General features: G+C 43.8%; 1 protein-coding gene across 5 annotated transcripts in view; it reads left to right on the top strand.

Moving 5' to 3' along the window:
• B3GALNT2 (beta-1,3-N-acetylgalactosaminyltransferase 2) overlaps nt 1-23365 on the top strand; it is a 129455-nt gene that overhangs the window by 17886 nt on the left and 88204 nt on the right. For all 5 annotated transcript variants that reach the window (XM_066235675.1, XM_066235657.1, XM_066235648.1 and 2 more), the window contains exons 3-5: nt 8955-9055; nt 15513-15706; nt 21350-21445. In XM_066235675.1, coding sequence (XP_066091772.1) covers nt 8955-9055; nt 15513-15706; nt 21350-21445 — 391 coding nt within the window. The remainder of the gene's footprint in view (nt 1-8954; nt 9056-15512; nt 15707-21349; nt 21446-23365) is intronic.

Raw genomic sequence — 23365 nt, 5'->3', positions numbered from 1 at the left:
CTTCCCCTTCTCTTTTAATTAAGGCCAATTTGACTTGATGAATGACAGCTTGCTGCTGTGTAGCTTCTGAATGTTACGCATTATGCAACGGAACCCTAGTAGAACTAAAACAACTATAATACCTATTATACTACATGCTAATAAATTAGCTGGGTTAAACAATGAGGCAAGCTTCTGTAATGTTTTACTAGTTAGGAAATAGAACAGGGGTCTTAAACAGGGGATTCCTCCTAGGGGTCGGGATGTCATTTCCCTCCCATTGTGTTACAGAGACCTTCCAGGTGCTGTTAAACACAGTTTCATTTTGATTGTAAAAAATGGACATAGGTCCATGCACGCCTCCTTCCCACAAAGGTCCCAGTGTCCAAACACGGACGAATGGCTTGCCGTGGGCTGCGTACTGTATGTGGTTGCAAGGCACATTATACAAATTACAACAACATGACAAATCATACAATTTCAATAATTACAAAGGTACATTTCACCAGTCTCTGAGCACTTTGCCAAAAGCGCAAAATGTCCTCAGCCTTCTTTTTTGCCATGGGAAAAGCTTCCTGGGCAGGGGAAGGACATCCAGCAAAGCTGCCCCCCACCCCATCAGGGTATTTCACATTGTCCAAAATCCATAAGTCCATCCAACAAAGGAGCCAATGCTCACTCCGGTCATAGTCCAGGAAATCAGTCCATGCATATGAGGCTTCTGCCACCTCCCTCATCCCTGCAGTCCTGGCAGGTCTTACACTGTCCCAAAGAGGAGCACGTGGCAATGGCCGTCAGCATTTCCATCTCTGCTCTAGAGAGCAAGATGGCATGCACCCCTATGTCCCAAAATGTCAGCAAACCCACCAGTGGCTTAGTAGGCACCCCCTGCCATTCCAGCGGCCACTCGTCGATGCAAGCTTGGCTTCTGTTCATCCTCCCACCGCAGCTGCCTCCGTTTACCTTCTGGAGTCTGTGAATTGGAACTCTGGCCCAATTCTCCTCATCCTCCAAAGATGAACAGAAAACACCAGCTCGCGCTGCTGGGCTCGAGCCCTGGGCTGCCTCTGCCTGCGTCTGGGAGTCAGTGGTTAGCTGGCTGCGAGGTCTTCTTCTGGAGCGCTGAGGACCTCCTCCCCTCAGGAGTAGTGGGTGTGGAGGCCAGGGCTGTGGCTTTGGTCAGGTGAAGACTGAACCATTTAATGCAGCAGTTCTCAACCTGTGGGTCGTGATCCCCGCTGGGGTCGCGACCCACAGGTTGAGAACCGCTGATTTAGTGGGTGCCCAAGAAAGCCTGTCAAGCAAGTTGGGGGGTTCCTGGGATCCAAATTGGCTGAAAAACACAAGCATAAACTCTCCTTTGTGTTAGAAGAGGGTGTGATCCCCGCCACTGTGCCGTGACTGGGTCCTTCTGGCGCCACTTTAGAGAGAGAGGAGGGGGAGAGAGAGAGCATGCAGAAGTAGCGACTTCTGCTTTTTCCTGCCGCAGAGCTGATGGCACTGTTAGCAATTTGGTTGGTTTCATTTCTGTACGCTCAGCCGCAAATTTGGAAGCTAAACTACTTTCCTCCTCAGTGGAGGGGGGCAAATAGGGAGGTAGGGGCTCCTCTGAAAGAGGAGCAGCCTGCAGGACCCCAGGGACCAGCGGAGGGTCCCCAGCAGGAGCACTGGTCAAGCAGGCATGTACTGCCAATAAGGCAGGAGTGAGGCCGAAAGGGAAGGCCCATCCCTCATGTATCTTGGCCAAACGAACACGTTGAGAGCTCAGGCCCAGGTATCCGGGTCCCAGAGTGGCACATCCCTAATCCAGGGATTGAGACCAGAGAGGATCTCCCAGTAAGTACAGAGATCCTTTTCACTAACTTGAACTCGCCTACTCTGCAATAGAGCGTGCAGGGCTCGAGCCTGCGGGGCTCGAGAGTGAGGGAGAAGGTTTCCCATTGCAGAGGGTCACTCACCCTTCCCTTGGATGCCGGTTAGGTCCCTGCCCAACGTTAGGCGCCAGTTGTGGACAAGTCCTGCCAGGGGTGAGGACGACAGAGACGCAAAGATCCTACTCTGGGGACCAGGTTCAGTGATGCAGATCCACTTTATTCAGGAAGTAAGCTAGCTTATATACATGGGTTCAGACTATAGGGTGTTACAGAGTGTCCTTCATAGCCAATGGCTGAAAAGATCAGGGAGCTGTGTGGTTGGCGCTGAGTCACTTCCTTATAGCGGGCGAGCTTCCTTCCTGGGTATGCCCAGGAGGTTTCTGGGAGCTGGAGTATTCTCACAGCATTGCATCAGCTGCAGCTGCTAGGAATGCGCTGTGCACTCCACTCACACAGTTGTGAAGTTTCTTGTCACCAGCAGTGAACATTTATAGATTTCCTATCTTATTCATAGCAGCTTTCATTCCTTTTCAAGACAGGTTTCCTTAGTTCATGATAACAGTGATAATAGAACCTATTACCCAGCAAATGAAAGGCCTCAGAATTGCCACTACTATCAGAACCATCTCCAAAACCTGCTCTTGCTATATAGTCTTCCCATCTCAGAAAATAATGGCCCCACTCTGCTCATTGCTCAGACCAAAAACGTTGTTGTTTGTGTTGTATGTGGGGAAATAAGCCCCCCTTGGGTTTTTAATGGTTAATCCAACATCTCCACAGAAATTACAATGGGGTAGGCATATGAAATTAAAGGATTTATTATACTCAGGACCTAGAGAGGAAGGCACAGCATGCCATGCAAAGGAGAGGGGTGTCCAGGAAGTGGGCTCAGCCCCGCAGGAGGGGAGCTCCAAGTGACTTTATTGGAGGTCTTGGTGGAGTATGCAGTTGGCCTTTGAACAACAGGGATCTAAACTGCACAGGTCCGCTCATATGTGGATTTTTTTTTCAATACTGTAAATGTATTTTCTCTTCCTTATGATTTTCTTAATATTACCTTTTCTCTGGTTTATTATAAGAATACCATGTATAGTACATATAACATACAAAATATGTGTTTTTTATTAGCGAGGCTTCCTGTCAACAGCCTATTAGCAGTTAAGTTTGGGGGAGTTTGTAGTAGCAGACAGATCTTCAAATTCACTGGGATTGCCGCTCCTACCCTGCATTGTTTAAGGGTCACTGTACAAGCAAAAGGTACAATTGGATCTGACCACACTGATTCCCTGGGTGGGATGCTCACAGGGTGCAGAGGCATTAGGGAAATTGGAAGTTTAAAAAATCTACAATGCGGCCTGACCTGTGGTGGCGCAGTGGATCAAGCATCGACCTGGAATGCTGAGGTCGCTGGTTCAAAACCCGGGGCTTGCCTGGTCAAGGCACATATGGGAGTTGATGCTTTCTGCTCCTCCCCCCTCCTATCTATCTATCTATCTATCTATCTATCTATCTATCTATCTATCTATCTATCATCTCTGTCTCTCTTCTCTAAAATGAATAAATAAAAATAATTTTAAAAATAAAAATTAAAAAAAAATCTACAATGCAGTGTTATCTTGGCTCTTTCTCTCACATGCCATGTCCAGTCCATCAGCATACTTTTTTTTTTTTAATTATTTTTTACAGAGACAGAGAGTGAGTCAGAGAGAGGGATAGACGGAGACGGACAGGAATGGAGAGAGATGAGAAGCATCAATCATTAGTTTTTCATTGCGCGTTGCAACACCTTAGTTGTTTATTGATTGCTTTCTCATATGTGCCTTGACCGTGGGCCTTCAGCAGACCGAGTAACCCCTTGCTGGAGCCAGCAACCTTGGTGGGCTTTTTGCTCAAACCAGATGAGCCTGCGCTCAAGCTGGCGACATCAGGGTCTCGAACCTGGGTCCTCTATATCCCAGTCCGACGCTCTATCCACTGCGCCACCGCCTGGTCAGGCGTCAGCATCCTTTTTGATGCTATCTCTAGATCATTTACTATTATAGTTAGAACCACCACCCTGGCGTAGGCTTATTACCTCTCACCTGAATTAGTGCAGAAGCCTCCTTATCTGAATTTCCTGCTTCTGTCTTTGATCTATATTTATTTTCCATACAGCAGCCAGGATGATCCTTTTAAAATTAATCAGATACAGCCCTGGCCGGTTGGCTCAGTGGTAGAGCGTCGGCCTGGCGTGCAGAAGTCCCGGGTTCAATTCCCGGCCAGGGCACACAGGAGAAGCGCCCATCTGCTTCTCCACCCCTCCTCCTCTCCTTCCTCTCTGTCTCTCTCTTCCCCTCCCACAGCGAGGCTCCATTGGAGCAAAGATGGCCCGGGCGCTGGGGATGGCTCCTTGGCCTCTGCCCCAGGCGCTAGAGTGGCTCTGGTCGCAACAGAGCGATGCCCTGGAGGGGCAGAGCGTCGCCCCCTGGTGGGCGTGCCGGGTGGATCCCGGTCGGGCGCATGTGGGAGTCCATCTGACTGTCTCTCCCCATTTCCAGCTTCAGAAAAAATACAAAAAAACAAAATAAAATTAATCAGATATGTCAGTTTTCTACTCAATACCACTCCATTGACTTCTTGCTCAGAGTGAGATACAGTCTTTATTGTGGTCTTTGACCTTAGCTACATCTACTTCCCCTTCATTGGCTACCTTATAGTGCTTTGATACCCTGCATGTGCTCCTGACTAAGGTCCTTTGCACTTGCTGGTTCCCCCCTGCCTCTTCCATTGGATATCCTCATGGCTCACTTTCTCACTTTCTTCAGGTCTCTGCTTACCAGGAAGCCTCCTGTTAAAGAGCACCCCCCCCCATTCCATCTCTTATCTTCCCTTACTTAGCTTTATTTTTATTATAATACTTATAACCAATTAACATCATGTTTATGAATTATCTTTCCCCACTAGGATATAACTTTCATAAGAGTAGGAGTTTTAGCTTTTTTTCATTCCCAGTACCTAGAACCTGCCTTGACACAGAGTAAGGCACTCAACAACTCTTAAGAGAATGACTCAGAACTAAATGCAATGAATACAATTAACATTCAGACACTCACCAGGAATTTATTTGCCATCATAGTATTCTTGCTTTAAATTTAGTGAGTTTGGTGATTTGTTTTATTTAAAATTAGATATCTGTATAAAAATAAATATTAGCCAAAACAACTTCTTGGGGCAGAGTAATTTTGTGACTCCAGTAAGAGTATTTAAGATGGCTTATAAAAACAGTTTGGTAAGTATCTGAAATAATTTAATTAGCAAATTTATTCATTTCTGTTTATACTTTTATTCTAGATGCTATTTGTTTATGAAAGGTATTCTGCCTTGAGTGGTCCTTAATAAAAATGTTTGCATTTCTGTGGCTATGGTTTATTTCCAAATCTTGGATTTCACTGAAGGAGCCAGGCTCCACATATATGGCAAGGACCTTATTTAATTGAAAACCTTTGTAGTAAAGCCATAAATTGTCAATTTCACAAGTACTTAATAGTATCTTCTGTATAAGGTACTATACAATCCAAAGAATGATACACTATAGCCTGAGCCCTTATGGGGCCTTGAAGTTTAGTAAATGGAAATAGATGTAATAGTGTAATAAAATATTACATATGTTCTGATATAAATAGATATAAAATAGTCTGGAGAGTTTGGGAAACTCCAAACAATTCTGTGTAACTGAAGTGTGGGTATTATATGGAAAGGGGGTTTGAGGATGTGTGAGTTAGAGTACTAGGGAAGGAAAGAGAGCAGAAAGACAGAGATGACCATAGAAAGAGAAAAGGAGGGAGAATATATAACCAAGAGGTGGGCAATGACCAGATCATGCAGGACACTTGCATTGAGAGTTCACTGAAAGAGAGCTGTTTAGGCAAGAACTGCTAAGGGGCTGAACTAAGTGGGACCTTATGAGAAAAGAAGGTGATTGGATGTAGAAAGAGGAGAAGGAGTCTAGGGTGCTGGCTATCTTTCTAACTTAGAGAGTCGTGACATCATTAGTCAAGACAAAAAAATGCTATTTAAGAAGAGCGGGTTCATGATAGAATCTCAGTTGTAGGCACATTGAGTTTGAGGTACCTGCAGATAGTGGCATGTTAGTAGACATTTACCAACTGGCCCTCTAAGAGAGGTATGCTGATGTATATGTGTCTGCTTATTATAAACTTTGTTGATATAAAGGGTGTGCAGCACATAATTGACAGATAATACATGTGTGATGTTCTTTATTGTAAAGTCCATATAGCCAGTTGATTCCATAGGATGCTTTCATTGCTTGCTAGACTTTATATCTGTAACCAACTTATGGTTTCAAGTTAACAAGAGTGGAGTTCTGACAAGTGTTTCCTGTAAGTTAAAGAGTAAGACTAGCCTGACTAGGTGGTGGCACAGTGGATAGAGCATTGGCCTGGGATGCTAAGCACCCAGGTTTGAACCCCAAGGTTGCCAGCTTGAGTGCTGGAGTGCGAGCTCACCAACTTGAGTGCAGGGTCGCCAACTTGAACGTGGGATCATAGACAGATCCCATCGTCGCTGGCTTGAAGCCCAACGTCACTGGCTTGAGTCCAGGGTCTCTGGTTTGAACAAGGGGTCACTCACTCTGCCGGAGCCCGCTGGTCAAGGCACATATGAGAAAACAATGAACAACTAAGATTCCACAACAAAGAATTGATGCTTCTCATCTCCTTTCCCTTCCAGCCTGTCTGTCCCCTCCCCATCTTTCTCTTGCGCTAGAAAAAAAAAGTAAAACCAAAGTAACAACTTTACTCATAGTCAGTAAAGTGTGTAACTTCTTTGCTGAATCAACTAGTAGGTTTTGAACAATGGATGAATATTTTCTTAGTTTTTTGTACTCTTCACAATGCAATGGCTATAGTCACATCACATTTTAAATGTAATCTGCATTATTAACATTTTCTCCATCACTGTAAGTCTAGACAATCAACAAAACAATAAATCAAACCCTTTTTGGTAGTGTTTGCTAGTTTCCCTGCTGTAAGTGTGCCCACCATGGCCAGTTTCAAGCATCTAAAATGTGACATCTCTGAACACAGAATTGAGGAAGATAGACAGTAAGTAGCATGCCATTATAATATTTCCATCATATAGATCTAATGCATATAAATGACATCAAGAGCAGAGATAATAGTGAAATAATTAAGACATGATTAATATGAGTGTTCATGTTCTTTGTTTTTAATATATTGTAAGTTTATGTAATTCAATTTTTTAAAAATTTTATTTATTTTTTAGAGACAGAGTTAGAGAGAGGGATAGACAGGGACAGACAGACAGGAACAAAGAGAGATGAGAAGCATCAATCATTAGTTTTTCATTGCGCGTTGCAACAACTTAGTTCATTGACTGCTTTCTCATACGTGCCTTGACCATGGGCCTTCAGCAGACCGAGCAACCCCTTGCTGGAGCCAGCGACCCTGGGTTCAAGCTGGTGGGCTCTTGCTCAAACCAGATGAGCCCGCGCTCAAGCTGGCGACCTCGAGGTCTCGATCCTGGGTCCTCCACATCCCAGTCCGACGCTCCATCCACTGTGCCACTGCTCGGTCAGGCTGTAATTCAATTTTTTTTTTTTTTTGTATTTTTCTGAAGCTGGAAACGGGGAGAGACAGTCAGACTCCCACATGTGCCCGACCGAGATCCACCCGGCACGCCCACCAGGGGCGATGCTCTGCCCACCAGGGGGCGATACTCTGCCCCTCCGGGGCGTCGCTCTGCTGCGACCAGAGCTACTCTAGCGCCTGGGGCAGAGGCCAAGGAGCCATCCCCAGCGCCCGGGCCATCTTTGCTCCAATGGAGCCTTGGCTGCGGGAGGGGAAGAGAGAGACAGAGAGGAAGGATGGGGGGGAGTGGAGAAGCAAATGGGCGCTTCTCCTGTGTGCCCTGGCTGGGAATCGAACCTGGGTCCCCCGCACGCCAGGCCGATGCTCTACTGCTGAGCCAACCGGCCAGGGCTGTAATTCAATTTTTAAAAGAAAGGTTGTGCTTAATAACCAGCTCAGAAAATAAATAAATAAATAACCAGCTCACAGAATTCCTGAAAATTCAGCAGTTTGCCCTCATAGCCAGTAGGAACAGGCTCCATCACACAGCTCTCTGTGGGCCATCAGGGGGAAGATGTCCAGTAAACTGATTGATCTTTTACTTAGAAGATGGGCCCAAACTAGATGTGCTAATTCAGGAACCACTGCCCAGCTAGTTTGAAACCTTGGGAATAAGTATTGTCCAGGGAGAGCAGTGAAAAGACATTCAGGGGCAAAGCCCCAGAGTCCTGTCCACTTTTAACGGATCAGCTGGGGAAGAAGAGCCAGTGGTGCCCACCAAGCAGGGCCGCATAGAGAGGAGAAGAAAGCATTGGAAGGACTAGTGCTCTCCAGTTCAGCAAATCAGTGGTTCCATTGGCAGTAGATATCTCATAGGAACGTGGTGGATAGTGAAGCTAAACTTTCTGTTTTATAAAATGAGTAGGAAACGAGAAACTAAGAGGCTATAATATTAGTTAATTTCTTTGTAGAACTTCACTATAAAGAAAGGAGTGTGGACAAGGAAGGTAAATGGAAATTGGTGTTAGGACTTGATCATATTTGTAATGTGTAGGGAAGGAGCTACAGGTTACAGTGAACTGGTAAAGTGCGGTCAAGAGGAGAGAACTGCCTCTTGGGTAGAAAGACTAGTTCTGAGCAAGGGGAACACCTTCTGAAGTGGAAGAAAGTAAGTAGAGAAGATGGCAGATAGGTTTTTTAGGCATGGGCGTGAGAAGTGGATTTAACTGTAGCTGTTTATTAGTGGTATGAGCTTTTGCTGGTAGCCAGGCCAAATGAGTTCACACCTGCTTTACTAGATGCAGGACTCAGCAAAGGGCTCACAAGTAAATCACATGGTAATTAACAAGTTTGGATTACTTTGTTTCTTCTTTTTGCTAGACTAGAAGAGTAAAGTTAGAATTAACCCTAATAAATACTGGGTCTCAAAGTCAAAGCTCTGAAAGGAGTGTGAGGAAACGTGCACCTGCAGGGTGAAGATCATTAATCTATGTTAATGCCATACCTTTCTCAGTGTGCTTGTGAAGTTCATAATAGGTGCTCATGGCTGTGACGTGCCTGTGAAGGACCGGGAAGACCCTTACTCCTGCAGACTGCTCAACATCACAAACCCAGGTGAGTTCTCTCCTCAGTCCTTGTCTTTCCTGTTCAGGTTCGATATTGAGGAAAAATCACTGTGCCGAATAGTATGGTGTCTGTTTTTAACAGATGAAAATTGAGCTGTCATCAACTTTTATCCTTTTAAATAACTTAACTGATCACTCTGGGTATCTGTGAAGATTCTATATACATATATGTCATTTCAGGGTCCAGGAGGGTTTATTTTTTAGTGTGATTCAAGTACATCTGGAAATTCCTCATGCAGCAGTAAATTCTCAAGACTGAATTTTGACTTTTGGAAAACTGCTGATTGATTCTACTAACCTATTGATTTGTAATTATAGCCTTAATACAAATATTGCGAATCCACCTTCTCTTAGAGTTATTGCCTAAGCCTCTGCAAAAGAAACAAAGCATAAAAAAATCAAGTAGTACTTTTTCTTTTTTTTTTTTTTTTTGCATTTTTCTGAAGCTAGAAACAGGGAGAGACAGTCAGACAGACTCCCGCATGCGCCCGACCGGGATCCACCCGGCACGCCCACCAGGGGGCGACGCTCTGCCCACCAGGGGGCGATGCTCTGCCCATCCTGGGCGTCGCCATGTTGCGACCCTCCTGGGTGTCGCCATGTTGCGACCAGAGCCACTCTAGCGCCTGGGGCAGAGGTCACAGAGCCATCCCCAGCGCCCGGGCCATCTTTGCTCCAATGGAGCCTTGGCTGCGGGAGGGGAAGAGAGAGACAGAGAGGAAGGCGCGGCGGAGGGGTGGAGAAGCAAATGGGCGCTTCTCCTGTGTGCCCTGGCCGGAAATCGAACCCGGGTCCTCCGCACGCTAGGCCGACGCTCTACCGCTGAAGTAGTACTTTTTCATTCCTTACAATTAAAAATGTGGAATTCTGGTGAAGATGAGGAAAGGGAGTCCTAATGAGGTTTTGTTTAGGGAACCGACTTTTATGAAGTTGGTAACTCTGCATTTCCTATGATGTTCAGGTATTGTTCTAAGAGAGAGTAAACGTTTCCAAATCTTAAATCTTAAATGCATCTTATGGCTTCTGGTGGTGTTTTTTGTTTGTTTGTTTGTTTGTTTGTTTTTTAACAGAGACAGAGAGAGAGGGATAGAGACAGACAGACAGGAATAGAGAGAGATGAGAAGCATCAATTATCAGTTTTTCGTTGCGATACCTTAGTTGTTCATTGATTGCTTTCTCATATGTGCCTTGACCATGGGCCTTCAGCAGACCGAGTAACCCCTTGCTCGAGCCAGCGACCTTGGGTCCTTTCTGGTGAGCTTTTTGCTCAAACCAGATGAGCCCGCGCTCAGGCTAGTGACCTCGGGGTCTCGAACTTGGGTCCTCCTCATCCAAGTCTGACGCTCTATCCACTGCGCCACTGCCTGGTCAGGCGGCTTCTGGTGTTTTAAGATTTGTGAAGGCTATGTAATTATAGATGCCTTGCTTTTCTACGCAGCACTCATGAATTGGTTAACAGCATGGCCTGGAGTCAGGCTGCATGGCATTTAGATCCTGGCTCTGTCATTCTGCACCTCTGTGACCTTTGATCAGTTATTTACCCCTCTGTGCCTCAGTTTTATCATCTGTGAACCGGGGATAAAACTACTTACTTCAGGGATTGACATAGGGATGAAGAAAGTTGATGTCTGTAAAATACATATTAAAAATACTTCCAAAAACATGTTAGGTGCTTAAATATAGTTATTATAAAGAACCTAACATACATACATATATATATATATATATATATATATATATATATATATAAAAAATTGGGCTTTGTTCAGCTTTTTAAATAAGTTGGACCACATTTTCAGGGTTGTATTGTAAAGCGGAAGTTTCTTAAAGTGTTTATGAATTCAGTTAACTGTGAGCAGAATTTTTGTATATAATTGTGTTTTTCTGAGGAGAGAATCCTTTATGTTTCACTGGAGTTCCAAAAGGACCGTAAACCTAATAAATGTATTATTAGGGATGTCATAGTATTACTGGTGATGTAAATGTATTACTGATGATGTACAAATCATCAGTACTTAGAACAAATCATATTTGAAATCCAAAATCAAACCCAAATTTTTAAAAACCTCACCTTTAAATTAACCACTTTTATTAAAATGCTATTATTTATTAGTAGTAAAGGAGTGGAACTTTTCATTAATAGACTGTTTCCATATATGTAATACCTAATATCATTTGGATGAGTCAGACAGCATTTAGCTTTATTTCCATACCTCAAGGTCATCATGAGCATTAATCATGATACTCTGGATGTGTAGAAATTTTGATTAATAGTTTCATCAAAGCAGTAGAATTTCCTTTGTCCAGGTAACTTGAAGTTCAAGACACATTTGTTTTAGATAGAAAATACGTAGTCATGTAAAAAAAATGTGATTATAATTATAATGTGCTTAACATATTGCTTATAATAGATGTGCTTCTACTTTGGATATCTTTACTGAATATATTAAAGAGGAAAATTTTTGTTGTCATCCTGTATGTTTGGAGTCTGGGCTCTGGCCAATGCTTGCCCAACCCGGGACAAATTCTGTATGTTTTTTCCCTCCTGCCTGTGAATGTCAGTGGGTAGGAGCCATCAGTTCCACTCAGTCACATTTTATGAACATCTACTAAGTGTAAAATAGCATCATAGGAATTCTAAGGTAGGGATCCAAATGATCTGCTAGAGTGTGGGAATAAAACAGAATTCTTATTTTTCTGAAAATAAGAAAATGTAATCTTTAGTAATACTAAATAGACAAGAGAAAAAGATGGCAGCGGAGTAGGCGGATGCACAGACGCCCAGCTCTTACCACCAAACTGGAATACAAATCAATTTAGGAAAAATCAGCATGAAAATCCAACTCCGAACTGCAAGAACAGCTCTCAAAAACCAAGGAGCAAAGAAGAAACCACAGGAGTCCTGGTAGGGAGCGCCTGAACCTGCTCTACTTACCGGAACGGAGGGGGGGCAGTGAGGCTGAGAGCCCAGAGAGGATCTCACAGAGGGAAAAGAGCAGAAACTACTGCTTACAGCCACCTGCCTGGCGACCAGGGAGCGAGGTGCATTGAAAAGATCAGCTTATCTCCCAAGTGGAAAGGACGGGGAGAGGGACAGACTGTGAGGGGCTAAGGAATGCAGGAAACGAACTAAAAAAGCTGACTCATCCATGCTGGAGGCGGCCATAGCTGGGGGAGGGACTGAACCTTTCACAAAACAGAGCTGAAGTGCTTCCGGATCAGAGATCTCCGGACATCTCTCCAGCTCCAATCAGTGCAACAAGACTCAGCTGAAAACAAGAAGTGGGGAGGAGAGGCAGTAACTCAGGTCTCCATGGAGATCTGGGATACACCTCCCCCTACTGAAGCTAAGAAAACACCCTGCCCCCAGTGAGATTAGCTGGCTAAAGAGGCCTTCAGAGTCTCAGGTTACACCCATCACATTCCTGGATACAGTTTCAAGGAAGCCCCCTGCTGAGATAAGTAAACAAGACCATCACCTGTTAAGAAAACAAACAGGCCCTGGCCGGTTGGCTCAGCAGTAGAGCATCGGCCTGGCGTGCAGAAGTCCCGGGTTCGATTCCCGGCCAGGGCACATAGGAGAAGCGCCCATTTGCTTCTCCACCCCCACCCCTCCTTCCTCTCTGTCTCTCTCTTCCCCTCCCGCAGCCAAGGCTCCATTGGAGCAAAGATGGCCCGGGCGCTGGGGATGGCTCCTTGGCCTCTGCCCCAGGCGCTAGAGTGGCTCTGGTCGCGGCAGAGTGACTCCTCGGAGGGGCAGAGCATCGCCCCTGGTGGGCGTGCCGGGTGGATCCCGGTCGGGCGCATGCGGGAGTCTGTCTGTCTCTCCCCGTTTCCAGCTTCAGAAAAATACAAAAAAAAAAAAAGAAAAAGAAAACAAACAAATCAAGACTTCAAAGCTGCCCAAAGCCGAAAGTGGATTACAGATAACAGCTGATACCAACCCAAGAAGACCTAGAAATAACACAACTGAAAACTGGAGGCAGACAACACCAAGCCTAGACTCAACCAACTCTACAAATAAAACACACAAAAAAAGGATGAGAAGACAAAGGAGTGCAATCCAAATGAAACCACAAGAGACACCTTCGAGAGATGAACTGAGTGATATGGAAATAATCAAACTTCCAGATGCGGAGTTCAAAATAATGATTGTAAGGATGCTTAGGGATCTTAGAACAACAATGGATGGTCATTATGAAAACCTAAATAAAGAAATAGCAAGTATAAAAAAGAATCAGTTGGAGATGACAAATACAATATCAGAAATAAAGACCACAATGGAAGGAATTAAAAACAGGATAGATAGAGCAGAGGATCAAATTAGCGAGTTAGAGGACAACTGGAATGAAGTCATGAAAGCAGAGAAGAAAAGAGAAGAGACTCAAAAAGTCAGAGGAAACTCTTAGAGAGCTCTGTGACAACATGAAGAGAAATAACATCCGCATCATAGGGGTTCCTGAAGAAGAAGAAAAAGAACAAGGGATAGAGACTTTGTTCAATCATATCATAGCTGAAAACTTCCCTAAATTAATGCAAGAGAAACTCACAAATCCAAGAAACACAGAGGACTCCATTAAAGAGAAACCCAAAGAAACCTACACCAAGACACATCATAATTAAAATACCAAAGTAATACTAAATATCAATATATTGACTGACAATAATATGTGTATATTTGTAAGTAAATATGAATGTGTTTGCAGATGTTTTTAACTGATGGGATTGTGTGATCAGCAAATTTGGAAAACTACAGTTCTAAAAGATATAGACTTTTGATACACTAATCTTTTAAAATAGGTTTTTATATTCTTAAAGTGGCACTGATATTGTCAGCTGCATTAACTGCTTCATGTAATCTATCCTGAGTCATTTGTGGTAATTGAAAAAAATTATTTAAAGAGAACTATTTTTTACCTTAATTAGATAGCTGCAGGGGAATAGAAAGAACACTGAATTTGAAGTCACTAAATCTGGGTTTGATTCCTGCCTCTGCTGCCTTCTGTGACCGTGAGTGAATTACTTAATGTTTCTGGGCTTCAGTTTTGCACTCTGTAAACTGAAGATAGTGCCACAAGCCCACAGAGTAGTAGTGCAGATGTCAATGTGATGGTGCAGAGAAGGGCCAGAGCTGTGTGCTGCATTTGTGCTTCTGCTCCTCAGGAGTGGACCGCAGGAATTCTTCAGTGTTGTTTGAATTTATTTTAGTTACTTTTGTTTGTGATAATTGCCTAATAACAAATATTTTAAATTGCCTAAGACATAGGCTTTTGGGATTTTGAAGAGCCTACTAAATTTATTCATTATTTATTACTGTAATCAAGTTTTTTTTTGTTTTGTTTTGTTTTTTCATTTTTCTGAAGCTGGAAACAGGGAGAGACAGTCAGACAGACTCCCGCATGCGCCCGACCGGGATCCACCCGGCACGCCCACCAGGGGCGACGCTCTGCCCACCAGGGGGCGACGCTCTGCCCATCCTGGGCGTCGCCATGTTGCGACCAGAGCCACTCTAGCGCCTGAGGCAGAGGCCACAGAGCCATCCCCAGCGCCCGGGCCATCTTTGCTCCAATGGAGCCTTGGCTGCGGGAGGGGAAGAGAGAGACAGAGAGGAAAGCGCGGCGGAGGGGTGGAGAAGCAAATGGGCGCTTCTCCTGTGTGCCCTGGCCGGGAATCGAACCCGGGTCCTCCGCACGCTAGGCCGACGCTCTACCGCTGAGCCAACCGGCCAGGGCTTGTAATCAAGTTTTTAATATCCTAATTTATGAAACTTTTCCTAATAGATGCCTTTGAATTTAATATTCCTTGTAGTATTTTAGTACATATGTACACATGAGTATGCAAAATTATTAAAATAGCTCTGATAAATAAATTAGTTTACTTAGATGTGGCTGAAAATTTTGTTCTGAAATTTCAGAATAAGTTTGTTTCTTCTAAAATGAGCCATATTTTGACTGACCAGGCGGTGGCGCAGTGGACAGAGCGTCGGACTGGGATGCAGGGACCCAGGTTCGAGACCCCAAAGTCGCCAGCTTGAGTGTGGGCTCATCTGGTTTGAGCAAAAAAAGCTCACCAGCTTGGACCCAAGGTCACTGGCATGAGCAAGGGATTTCTCAGTCTGCTGTAGCCCCACGGTCAAGGCACATATGAGAAAGCAATCAATGAACAACTAAGGTGTTGCAAGGAAAAACTAATGATTGATGCTTCTCATCTCTCTCCGTTCCTGTCTGTCCCTATCTATCCCTCTCTGTGTCTCTGTAAAAAATAAAATAAAATAAAATAAAATAAAATAAAATGAGCCATATTTCTGAAGCACTTTTTAAAATTATTGCCATTTGTGAAAGAATTCTGTAACAAATAAAATTATCTAAATTTTGCTATCATGCTGACTTTATTACTTAGCATTATTTGATTATGTAAAACTCCTTTCTTATTTATTGCTTTCTTAGTTTTGAATCATGAAATTGAGGCTTTTAGTTTTCCTGAGGACACTTCATCAGGGCTCTCTGAGGACAGCATCATCAGCGTGAGCTTCCGTGTTCTCTACCCAGTCGTCATTACCAGTCTCGGGGTGCTTCATGATGCCAGCGATGTGGGTTTCCAAAGGAACATCACCGTCAAGCTTTATCAGGCAGAACAGGAGGTATGCACTGCTTTTGTACAAGGTGCTTTCTGTTTTTCTTTGTCAAAAATACCACCTTTTTCCTCATGGCATATCATATGTTGGGAGACTTCACCTTTCTTCTGTTTCGATTGGGTACATTATGGTGTAATATACAGCTGGGGCAAGAGTAAGTTTACAGTTCTGTCTAGAAAAGAAGAAATTGGGCCTGACCAGGCAGTGGTACAGTAGATAGAGCATTGGACTGGGACACACAGGTCCCAGGTTTAAAACCCCGAGGTTGCTGGCTTGAGCATGGGATCATAGACGTAACCCCATGGTTGCTGGTTAGAGCCCAAAGGTCACTGGCTTGAAGCCCAAGGTCAATAGCTTGAGCAAGGGGTCACATGCTCTGCTGTAGCCCCCCGACTACCCCCCCCCAATTCAAGGCACATGAGAAAGCAATCAGTGAACAACTAAGGAGACTAAGGAGCCATAAGGAAAATTGTTACTTCTCATCTCTTTCCCTTCCTGTGTATCTGTCCCTATCTGTTCCCCCACCCCCCTCTCTCTCTGTCACAAAAAATAAAGGAGGTTGGACCACATTAGAAATTCCCAGCTTAAAATTCCTTACAATCTAAGGGATTTCAAAAGTTGGTAATGAATATAAAAAATGGGGGTCTCAATCTGGCCGGTTGGCTCAGCGGTAGAGCGTCGGCTCAGCATGTGAAAGTCCCAGGTTTGATTCCCAGTCAGGGCACACAGGAGAAGCGCCCATCTCCATCCCTCCCCCTCTCCTTCCTCTCTGTCTCTCCCTTCCCCTCCCACAGCCAAGGCTCCACTGGAGCAAAGTTGGCCCTGGCGCTGAGGATGGCTCCATGGCCTCCACCTCAGGTGCTAGAATGGCTCTGGCCATAACAGAGCAACGCCCCAGATGGGCAGAACATCACCCCCTGGTGGGCATGCCGGGTGGATCCTGGTTGGGCACATGCAGGAGTCTGACTGCCTCCCTACTTCTGACTTTGGAAAAATACAAAAAAAAAGGGGGGGGGTTTAATGTAAAAATATTATTGTCTTTCTCCTGCACCCTAAAAGCCTATCAGTCTAAAGCAAGGCTGACAGCTACTTCAGATCTTTTGTATAATAAGGATCTGAAGAGGGAATACAAGTTTGAAACAACTGGGGTTCCTCTGTTCCTGAGATTTGGGGAAATTTAATTTGTTCACAAAGTGTATCTGAAGGAGTATAGCAAGGAATAGTATTTGAAAATATCTGTTCCTGGGTTATAACTACAGAAATGTTCAAAGAATTATACAGTGAATAGCTAAATATCCACCAACTAAATACTACAATAGTGAACATTCTGTTATTTGCTTTTTATATATATATAGTCATTCATCCATTGTACCGCTTTAAAATGTATTTCAGAGCAGCTTGCAGGCATTAATATACTTTACCCCTAAACACTTCAGCCTATCATTAACTAGACTTTAATATTTGTTTATTGTTTTTAAATTTTTACATGCAGTGAAATGTGCATTCAGTCAATATTTTAAACTACGTAAGTCTGTATAATACAAACTTCTGTCATCCTGCCTCATTCTCTAGAGGCAGCAACTGTTCTCCTATTTAACCATAGACTATTTTTTGCCAGTTGTAGGACTTCATATATAAATAGAATCATACAGTAAGTACTCTCTTGTGTAAGGTTTCTTCCACTCTACATGAAGTTTTTGAAATTCATCCATGTTGTATTTATCAGTGAATTTTCCCTTTTCCTTTTAATAGCTAAGTTGTATTCGAGCAATATACAATGTCTCCTATTGATGGGCACCCAGCATGTAGTTGGGTCTTCCTTTTTATCCAGTCTGAGAATCTCTACTTTTCACATAGAGTGTTTATTCCATTTACATTTAGTGCAGTTATTGAAGTGGTTGCATTTCAGTTTTTGATTTTGCTATTTATTTTCTGTTCCACAATTATTGTTTCTTTGTTCCTCTTTTCCTGCCTTCTTTTGGGTTAATTAAATGTGTTTTAGAATTCCATTTTAATTTGTTTCCTTATAGCTGCAATTCTTTGCACTATTATTGTTTGTGTGTATAGTTGACATAAGGCTTAGAATATAAGTCCTGCCTGACCTGTGGTGACCCAGTGGATTGCTCATTGACATGGAATGCCAAGGTCACCAGTTCAAAGCCCCAGGCATGCCCAGTCAAGGCACATATGAGAAGTAACTACTATGATGTTTCACGCTCCTCCCCCCCCTTTCTCTCTCTCCTCTCTCTAAAAATCAATAAATGAAATATTTTAAAAAAATAGATATAGCCTGACCAGGCGGTGGTGCAGTGGATAGAGCATTGGACTGGGATGCAGAGGACCCAGGTTTGAGACCCTGAGGTCGCCAGCTTGAGCGTGGGCTCATCTGGTTCGAGCAAAGCTCACCAGCTTGAACCCAAGGTCGCTGGCTCCAGCAAGGGATTGCTCGGTCTGCTGAAGGCCCGCGGTCAAGGCACATATGAGAAAACAATCAATGAACAACTAAGGTGTCGCAATGTGCAACGAAAAACTATTGTAATAATTGATGCTTCTCATCTCTCTCCGTTCTGTCTATCTGTCCCTGTCTCTGACTCACTCTCTTTCTCTGTAAAAAAAAAATAAATAAATAAAATAAAAATAGATATAGCCTGGCCAGGCGGTGGTGCAGTGGCTAGAGCATCAGACTAGGACACAGAGGACCCAGGTTTGAAACCCCAAGGTCAACAGCTTGAGCATAGGCTCATGTCGCTTTAGCACGGGCTCATCTGGTTTGAGCATGGGATCATAGACATGATCCCATGGTCGCTAGTTTGAGCCCAAAGGTCACTGGCTTGAAGCCCAAGTTTGCTGGCTTGAGCAAGGGATCACTCACTCTGCTTTGCCCCCCCCCCCACATCAAGGCACATATGAGAAAGCAATCAATGAACAACTAAGAAGCTGCAAAAAAGAATTGATGCTTCTCATCTCTCTCCCTTCCTTCCTGACTGCCTGTCCCTGTCTATTCCTCTCTCTGTCTCTCTCTTGTCCGTGCGCACACATGCGCATGCAAAAAAACAAAACAAAACAAAAACCAGTATGAAGTCAGCCATCCTTCATACTGTTCTTATGTATGATGTTGGTAGTGTGGTGTTTTGTTTTTCTTGGCTGTTTTTAAGATTTTCTCTTTGTATTTGGTTGTAAACAATTTGGTTGTGTTGTACCTTGGTATGGTTTTTCTTTGTGTCTGTTCTGCTCAGGATTTGGGAAACTCGACTGTTCTTCAAAAAAATTTCCCAGCCTCATTCTGGATTCCAGTTACATGTATGTTGACCTTTTGGTACTGTCCCACAGATCACAAAACTGTGTTCATTTTTTTCAGTGTTTTTTTTTTCTCTATTTTTCAGATTTTGTAATTTCTGTTAATTTACATTCAGATTCACGGACTTTTCTATCTCAAATCTGTTAAGCCTAGCCAATGAATTTTAAATTTAGATACTTTACTTTTTAGTTATAGAATTTCCATTTAATTCTTTTTTATCGTTTTTTTTTCTCTTAAAATTTTCTTGTGAGCTTTTTTATTTTTTCTGCAACCTTGACCTTAATTATAATAATGGCTTTAAAATTCTGACTGTTCTAATAGTTGAGTCATCTTGGGGTCTTTATTGATTATCATCTTTGCTCTTGAATATGGATATCATTTTCCAGTTCCACATTTGAGTGAATTTGGACTTGTATCCTAGAGATTGTGACCAGTTCATAGTAGGATCTCTGGATCATATTATGGTCCTTGAAAAGTATTGATATTTTTGCTGTTGTTGTTTTAGCAGGCAGTTAAATTAGCTGGACACCGACTCTCAACTGTCTCCCGTGCAGCGGACAGCAGCTGCAATCTCTGTTCATTTGTTTTGAACTTGTGTGGACTGCTGTTTTGAATATGTGTTTCATGAGTCAGCCACAGATTTGGGCAGAATCTGTATGAAGAATTTTAGACTTTCTCTCTGTGACCCTTTCCTTCCTGGGTGTTCCTCCTCACTTTTTAGCTGATGTGTTTGCCCCAACTCTGTCCTCTAATTTTGTAGCTAAAAAGACTGCAGGTTTTTAATTCAAATTTTTAATTACCACTCAAGGTGTACCTTCACACAAAGAGCCATGAAGAGTGAGGGGAGCATGCCCACTGCCTTTCTCCTCTCCCCAGTATCAATTCTCCTCCAGTGTCTGCTGCTTTATTCACATTCTGGTGCCTTCAGATCACTTTCTTAACTGTTTTGTTCAATGTTTGTAGTTGTTATCTATATAGGAATTGGTCTGATTGCACTGGAAGCAGAGCTCTCTGTTCAGGATTTTTTATCATCTTTAAAATTTTTTGTATTCTTGCTAATGTTGATTATTACTAACAGATACAGTGTTAGTCACCAATAAATATACAAATCAATTTAAGATTAAATTTGTTTTGCAGTTTTTCCTATTGCTACTTCCTCTAAAGAATAGGTACCTGAAATAGCAATACTCTGAATTCTAGTGATACGCTTTGATATATTTATAACTGTCTTAGTATATTTCATCTTTTTTTTTTTTTAATAGAGACAGAGAGAGAGATAGGGACAGACAGACAGGAACGGAGAGAGATGAGAAGCATCAATCATCAGTTTTTTTTTTAATTTTATTTATTTATTTGTTTGTTTGTTTTTTTTGTATTTTTCTGAAGCTGGAAATGGGGAGAGACAGTCAGATAGACTCCCGCATGCGCCCGACCGGGATCCACCCGGCACGCCCACCAGGGGCGACGCTCTGCCCACCAGGGGGCAATGCTCTGCCCATCCGGGGCGTCGCTCTGTCGCGACCAGAGCCACTCTAGCGCCTGGGGCAGAGGCCAAGGAGCCATCCCCAGCGCCCAGGCCATCTTTGCTCCAATGGAGCCTCGGCTGTGGGAGGGGAAGAGGGAGAGGGGGAGGGGTGGAGAAGCAAATGGGCGCTTCTCCTATGTGCCCTGGCCGGGAATCGAACTCGGGACTTCTGCACGCCAGGCCGACGCTCTACCACTGAGCCAACTGGCCAGGGCCCTATTTGTTTGTTTTTTTACAGTGACAAAGAGTGAGTCAGAGAGAGGGATAGACAGGGACAGACAGACAGGAATGGAGAGAGATGAGAAGCATCAGTCATTAGTTTTTCGTTGCACATTGCGACACCTTAGTTGTTCATTGATTGTTTTCTCATATGTGCCTTGACTGTGGGCCTTCAGCAGACCAAGTAATCTCTTGCTGGAGCCAGCGACCTTGGGTTCAAGCTGGTGGGCTTTTGCTCTAATCAGATGAGCCCGCGCTCAAGCTGGCGACCTCGGGGTCTCGAACCTGGGTCCTCTGCATCCCAGTCCGACGCTCTGACCACTGCGCCACCGCCTGGTCAGGCTCAAGGTGGTTTTTTTAAGGATGTATGGATTATTTTTAGGGTTTCAGAACTTCATGACAAATTTGATTATCTTAAATAGCTTCATTTAATAACCATGATTGCACTAGAAAAACCAAATGACACCTAAACCACAGTAGAACAGTGTTAGAGACAAAGTTTGGGGCCACTGAGGATTTAGCTGACCGTATAGCATATTTGAAAATTTTTTACATATACAATGTTTAACATGAAGTATTTGTTTCTATCTCTCCTTCCCGCATTTAGGAGGCCCTCTTCATTGCTCGTTTTAGTCCTCCAAGCTGTGGTGTGCAGGTGAACAAGCTGTGGTACAAGCCTGTGGAACAGTTCATCTTGCCAGAGGTACAGGTGGAATGAAGACTGGGGTATCGGTGCAGCCCCTTATACTCCTGGGCTGCACTTTCAGGAGCAGACGCTTGATATTCTACTGTTCAAGATGGCTCTCCAGGGTGGTAGACAGAGGAGGCCACCAACTGGGATGTACTGAATGTCGCACTCTGTGTTTATACCTCCAAGGGCTTCATCTTGCCTCCAAGGTTTCAAAACCACTCTTTGAAAAGCATTGTCTGGGCCCTGGCTAGTGGCTTAGTGGATAGAGTGTTGGCCCAGCGTATGGACGTCCTGGGTTTGATTTCCTGGTCAGGGCACACAGGAGAAGTGACCATCCACTTCACTCTCCTCCCTCTTCCCCATCTCTACCTTCTCCCTTCCCATAGCCAGTGGCTCAATTGGTTCAAGTGTGGCCCTAGGTGCTGAGGTTGGCTTGGTTGATCTGAGTGCATGAGCCTCAGGCATTAAAAATAGCTCAGTACTCAAGGATTAGCCCAAGACAGGATTGCCAGATAGATCTCGATAGGGGCACATGAGGGAGTCTGCCTCACTTATCTTCCCTCCTCTCACTTAAAAAAAAGAGAAAAAAGCATTGCCTGTTACCAGAGTTGAGTTAGTGGAGTAGAGAGCTGCATGGCTATGTTAATGATGACAAGTAGTAACAGGTATGGATTCAGAAAGACCAGGCACCAGATACCATTTAAATACATTCAGTAGTTTACTTACCTAAAGAGTGGGGGGAGGGGGGTAAAGACCATGTAATAGCAAAGAGATGGGCCACTTCTCAACATTGTGGAGGATATCTTAGGACATAACTGCAACCTTCTGGGTCCAGTCTTAAGTAGATGTGTGCTGGCAGCCACCTCGCCTGCTGGTGCCTTCATCAGTCCTGCAGTTAAGCCACAATATGGTTGCAGAACATTACACAGCTGGGCATTCATCATCAACTTCAGCCTTTCCAGGCTGTTTCAGTCCAGGCATATGATTTCTTTCTGGACAGCAGTTTAGCAGCTTGTATCATTTTAGATAACTATCACCATTATATGAGAATGGCTGTTTTCCTATGTTCTTTGTAAATTGCATATATGAAATGAACTTTATTTCTTAAGTGAGGTATGGAGCATCAAAGACAGCTCTTCCTTGTAATTAAAAGTAGTGCTCAACTAAGTGGTATTGACCAAGTGTTGACATCAGGTTTGAACAGAGCAGTTCTTTGGTTTGTTTATTCATTTGCTCAGGAAATATTGAGAACTTAATCTGTGCCAAGCACTGGGGCTATGTGAAGATGCAGTGTGCCGACCCCTGCCCTGCAAGCAGCTGATGTGGGCAGGAGAGCCAATGTCTGTGCTCTACTTTCCCACATTAACTAATTGGGAAGCTCCTTGAGAATTGAAGCAAGTCATCTGTGAGAGTCCTTCCTTTCTACTCAGAACTAGCATGGGCAGAGCCTAACTCAGACTGCATGATTCCCAAAGGGCTAGTAGTGTTATTCCAAGGAGACCAGGAGTACTAACATTATGTTAGGTGCTATACAGAAAAGTCTGAGCTTGATATAGGTAGGGTTAATTTTCACAAAAGACATGAGGATTGGCATGAGTAGGAAAGAGAAAAATAATGCATCTAGAAGTAAGTATGCGAGGGCCTATTTGGGTGCGGGCACCTATGGGTGCATTTAAATCCCTGCTCTGCCACTCAGTGTCTCTAACCTGTGCATGCTACATAACACACTGTGTCTGTCCTGTCTGTAGATAGAGGTGCTACACAACCTAGTTCAGAGGGTTATTCTAAGGACTGAATGATCTGATACATGTAGAATGCTCAGAACATGCTGCCACATGGTAAGCATTCAGGACACACGTGTGGTGTCCTTATTACTGTTGCTGCTGCTGACCTGGATCTGGAGGGCACTGATCTTCAAGAGCAGTGTTTCTC

The sequence above is a fragment of the Saccopteryx bilineata genome, chromosome 1 (assembly GCF_036850765.1).
Source record: "Saccopteryx bilineata isolate mSacBil1 chromosome 1, mSacBil1_pri_phased_curated, whole genome shotgun sequence".
Taxonomy (NCBI): domain Eukaryota; kingdom Metazoa; phylum Chordata; class Mammalia; order Chiroptera; family Emballonuridae; genus Saccopteryx; species Saccopteryx bilineata.
Note: the sequence above shows the minus strand (reverse complement) of the source record. Positions and strands in the feature narration are given on the sequence as shown.